Source organism: Perognathus longimembris, chromosome 11 (genome assembly GCF_023159225.1).
Source record: "Perognathus longimembris pacificus isolate PPM17 chromosome 11, ASM2315922v1, whole genome shotgun sequence".
Lineage (NCBI taxonomy): Eukaryota > Metazoa > Chordata > Mammalia > Rodentia > Heteromyidae > Perognathus > Perognathus longimembris.
Genome location: NC_063171.1, coordinates 59,702,120 through 59,705,939, shown reverse-complemented (window position 1 = coordinate 59,705,939; position 3,820 = coordinate 59,702,120). Strand labels below are relative to the sequence as shown.

At 58.6% G+C, this 3,820-nt stretch overlaps 1 protein-coding gene across 1 annotated transcript; it reads right to left on the bottom strand.

Annotated features, from left to right (window-relative positions):
* Window positions 1-397: 397 nt before the first annotated feature.
* On the bottom strand, window positions 398-3,179 carry Myog (myogenin). The gene is made up of 3 exons (XM_048357304.1): window positions 2,631-3,179; window positions 1,900-1,981; window positions 398-1,236 (listed from the first exon to the last, which is right to left on the bottom strand). The coding sequence occupies exons 1-3, from the start codon at window positions 3,174-3,176 to the stop codon at window positions 1,115-1,117; spliced, it is 750 nt and encodes a 249-aa protein (XP_048213261.1). The 5' UTR covers window positions 3,177-3,179; the 3' UTR covers window positions 398-1,114.
* Between the last annotated feature and the right edge of the window lie 641 nt (window positions 3,180-3,820).

Below are 3,820 nucleotides of genomic sequence, written 5' to 3'. Positions count from 1 at the left end.
GTGAGCCATGTCTAGGACTTTAACTGCAGGAATACTCCCAGGTCTTCCTGTGTGCCGCAAGGTTCCTGCATTTACGGATTGTCACCTGGGCTGTGAATCAGACCTACCTGGCTCCCCTTATGGCCGGAAGAGGAGCAGGCCTCCTCAGTGCTTAGAGATCATCATAGGACCGTGCTGCAAGAGGTCTTTGGTGCTTTTGGAGCCCTGCCCAAGTCAACCCTTGTCATCCTTGGAAACCCCACCCCTGGAGTGAGCCAGGACCCTGAAGGGCTGGGGTAGGGGTGGTGTTCTCGCCCCTCCCTCTACATCATCACAGACAACCTTCTAGCAACCAGTCTTTATTCGTTTTTTAAAAAAGAAATCCAAATAAGTTAGCAAAAAAAGTACAAAACAATGGCAAAACCACACAATGCTTAGTTAACAAAAGAAATCACCCCTCCCCTCCCCCCAAGAGCCCCTGCCTCCTGCCTTGCCTGTCCCCAGCAATGTCATCACAGGAGACCTTGGTCAGATGGCAGCTTCACAAACAACACACAAAACAAAACAAAAACATGAAACCACTGGAAGTTTCCCCATATTCACTGCAAAAGCTTGCCCCCCCCCCAGAGACGGGAAAAGAGGATCGTTCTTCTCCCTTTCTTCTCGTTCAGCTCAGGGCAGGCCCAGCCCAGCCACTGGCATCAGGAAGTGACCAGAACCAGAGGTGTGCACGCTTGTCCAGGTCAAAACACTGTCTTTGTCTCTCAAAGGGTTTCATTTGGGGGGGGGGGGGTTGGAATTAAAAACTGTGTTATGACGAAAAGGAAGCTCCTGAGTTTGCCCTTCCCTGAGCCTGGGGCATCCACAAGGGGGCGCTCTGGTCCCTTGCTTTGTCTCCTTGGAAAGGGGATGCCCTCTGCTCTAAGAAGTCATCTGAACGAAGACACCCATTCCCTCGATGGGCCTTGCATGAACCTTAAGTGGATGGGGAGGGGATAGTCTGGCCTATGGCAGCCTGGGGCTGTCTTCCTGGCATCACGACAGCCTGGCTTAGGAGATCCCCTACTGCAGAAGTGGTAGCATCTGCCACCACCACCCTGGGGACTCCCACAGACACCCAACCTGGTGGCCAACTTCAGTTGGGCATGGTTTCATCTGGAAAGGCCACAGACACATCCTCCACTGTGATGCTGTCCACGATGGAGGTGAGGGAGTGCAGGTTGTGGGCATCTGTCGGGTCAGCCGCCAGCAGATGGTCTGTAAGAAGGGTCATAGATGTGTCACCTTGGTGGTGGTGCTGGGGAGATTGGACCCTTAGGGGATACAGGTTCTCCAGGACTGATGGGGAAGCAAAGGTAAGAGTTCAGGATTCTCTGGTCCCTGGCTTTCTCCATCTGTGAGTCCATGGTGAGTCCATGTATATGTGCATGTGTATACCTGTGTGTGCCTGTGTGTGTGTGCGTGTGTGTGTGTGCACGCGTGCACGCATGCAAGCTTATGTCCCCATGGGTGTGTCTCCTCTGAATTCCCCCAGGGTCTAGGACTTGAAGGCAGCTACTCCAGGGTGGAGCCAGGATAAAGTATCTCAGAAGGACTGGAACTACCTTTCCTGGGCCTAGTTTTCAGTGCCAACTCAGCAATTCCCAGAGACCCCCCCCCCCCCCCCGGGCAGGCCAGTCTCCGCTCACTGAGAAGGCCAGGTATCAGGCAGCGGCTGGGAAGCAACAGGAGGCCCCCGCCTCTCAGCCAGTCAAGGCTGCAGGGAGACACATGGCCTCCCAGCTCACCCTAGGGTAAGTCCCTGGAGAACCACAGGAAGAGGATGAGAGCAGGGAATAAGGTGAGAATGGAGGACCCCCTCCCCCCCTCCCTCCCCCCTCCCTCCCCGGCCCTCCAGTCTGTTACCAGGGCTTCACTTACCACCAGGGTTAGGCCCGAACTCCAGTGCGCTGCCCCACTCTGGACTGCAGGAGGCGCTGTGGGAGCTGCATTCCGTGGGCACCTACAAGACAGGGCCAAGGCCCAAGGTCAGAGCGCAGCCATCCTGGAATGTGCCTCTGCCTGGCCCCAGTAGGCAGCACTCAACTGGGGGGATGGAGGGTGGGCCACAAGCTGGGGACATCAGCTGAAGACCCCCTCTCCCATGTCAGAACGTTCACCTCCTGCTTCCAGGTCCTTCCTGGCTTCCAGGATGAGAATTCTCTGGTCACAAGATCCCTGCTTAAAGCGGTGTCCGTGGACAAGGGTGCTCGGGCCAAGTCTCTGGCCCCGCTAGGTTGACTTCCAGAGAGACTGAGTGGTGGTGACTGCCCAGGACAGGGCTGGGTCTGGCCGCTGGGGCGTACTTGGCCTGTGACTCACGCGCTGGGATGAATCCTCCCTTTGCGCAGGCTCACCGGGAGCTTGCCCAGGGCCCCTTCTGGAGTCCTGAACCAGCCCGCCCCACCCCGTCGGCACCTCCTGCCCATCCGCCTTTGTCTGATCTGGAAGAGCCAGGGGGCACAGAAGGTCAGCTGGACAGCTGAACTCTGGAAGGGGTCCCTGCCTGGCACCTGCTGCGGCCATCTGACTGACCCTCTGTGGCGGTGTCCCGAGGCTGTCGGGGTGCCCCCTCGGGGCCCTCCTCCTGGGGCAGGTGGCTGGCCACTTACCGCCGGCTGGGGGCCGCCCCCGCCCCGGTAGCGGAGGTCGCGCTCCTCCTGGTTGAGGGAGCTGAGCAGGGCCTGCAGGCGCTCGATGTACTGGATGGCGCTTCGCAGGATCTCCACCTTGGGCAGCCGCTGGTTGGGGTTGAGCAAGGTGCTCCTCTTCAGGGCCTCGAAGGCCTCGTTCACCTTCTTCAGCCGGCGCTTCTCCCTCAGCGTGGCTGCCCGCCGCCGATCCAGGGACACCGACTTCCTCTTACACACCTTGCACGCCCACGGCAGGCACTGGCCGGGACAGCGCTCCGGGGTCCCCAGCCCCTTGTCTTCCAGGGGCCCTCGGGCCTCTGGGCTCAGGCTGAGTTCAGTCTGCTCATAGCCCGGCGGCTCGAAGCCCTGGAGATGGACAGGCAGGTAGTTCTCCCCGTCATAGAAGCGGGGCTCCTGGTAGAAGAAGGGGGATGTCTCATACAGCTCCATGGGGTCGGAAAAGACTTGTTCCTGCCACTGGCCCCCAGGCTCCTGCAGCCCCTCACGCCAACTGCTGGGTGCCATTTAAACCCTCCTGACTGGCATGGAACCAGAGATAAATATAGCCAACGCCACAGAAACCTGAGCCCTCCTCTAAGCTGTTGCTGCACATCAAGACGTTTACAGTGGCTTAGATGTGATTCCCCTTCTCTCTCCCCAGGCCCCCACCCACCCAGCCCGCCTGCCTCTGGCTGGGGTGGCTCCTGCGCACGGGTCGGGAGGCCGTCGGCTGTAATTTGATTAGTTTTCATTTCTCTGCAGCCCCAGTGGGGCAGGGGAGGTGCAGGGGGGGGAGGGGGGAGCACATCCCCCTCTCATCTGCTCCTTTCAATTACTCCTCCCCTGCCGCCTGCTGCCTGCTCCTCTCTCTCTCTCTCTCTCTCTCTCTCTCTCTCTCTCTCTCTCTCTCTCTCTCTCTCTCTGGGCCAAAGCAGCCTGATGGGTGGAGGGCAGGAGCAACGAGGAAGAGGTGGGCTTAGGCTGGATGGGGGCCCGCAGAGCCAATCCATCCATCACTCCGCTTCCAGGCACCTTAGCCAGGCTAATGCACCTTTGACCTCGTATGTTCTCTTAGATCTCATATGATTGGTGGTAAGCTGACCAAGGGAATTTGGGGGTTTTAGTAGGAAGTTTTCTCCTTAATGAGGTCAGAGCAAGGGTTAAAATTC

Excerpts from the sequence above, each read along its gene's own strand:
- Myog (XM_048357304.1), bottom strand. The coding sequence starts at position 3,176 with ATGGCACCCAGCAGTTGGCGTGAGGGGCTGCAGGAGCCTGGGGGCCAG. Across the intron at positions 1,982-2,630 it reads GGGGCGGCCCCCAGCCGGCG|GTGCCCACGGAATGCAGCTC; the intron begins GTAAGTGGCCAG and ends CCTGTCTTGTAG. Across the intron at positions 1,237-1,899 it reads GTTCGGGCCTAACCCTGGTG|ACCATCTGCTGGCGGCTGAC; the intron begins GTAAGTGAAGCC and ends CCCTTCTTACAG.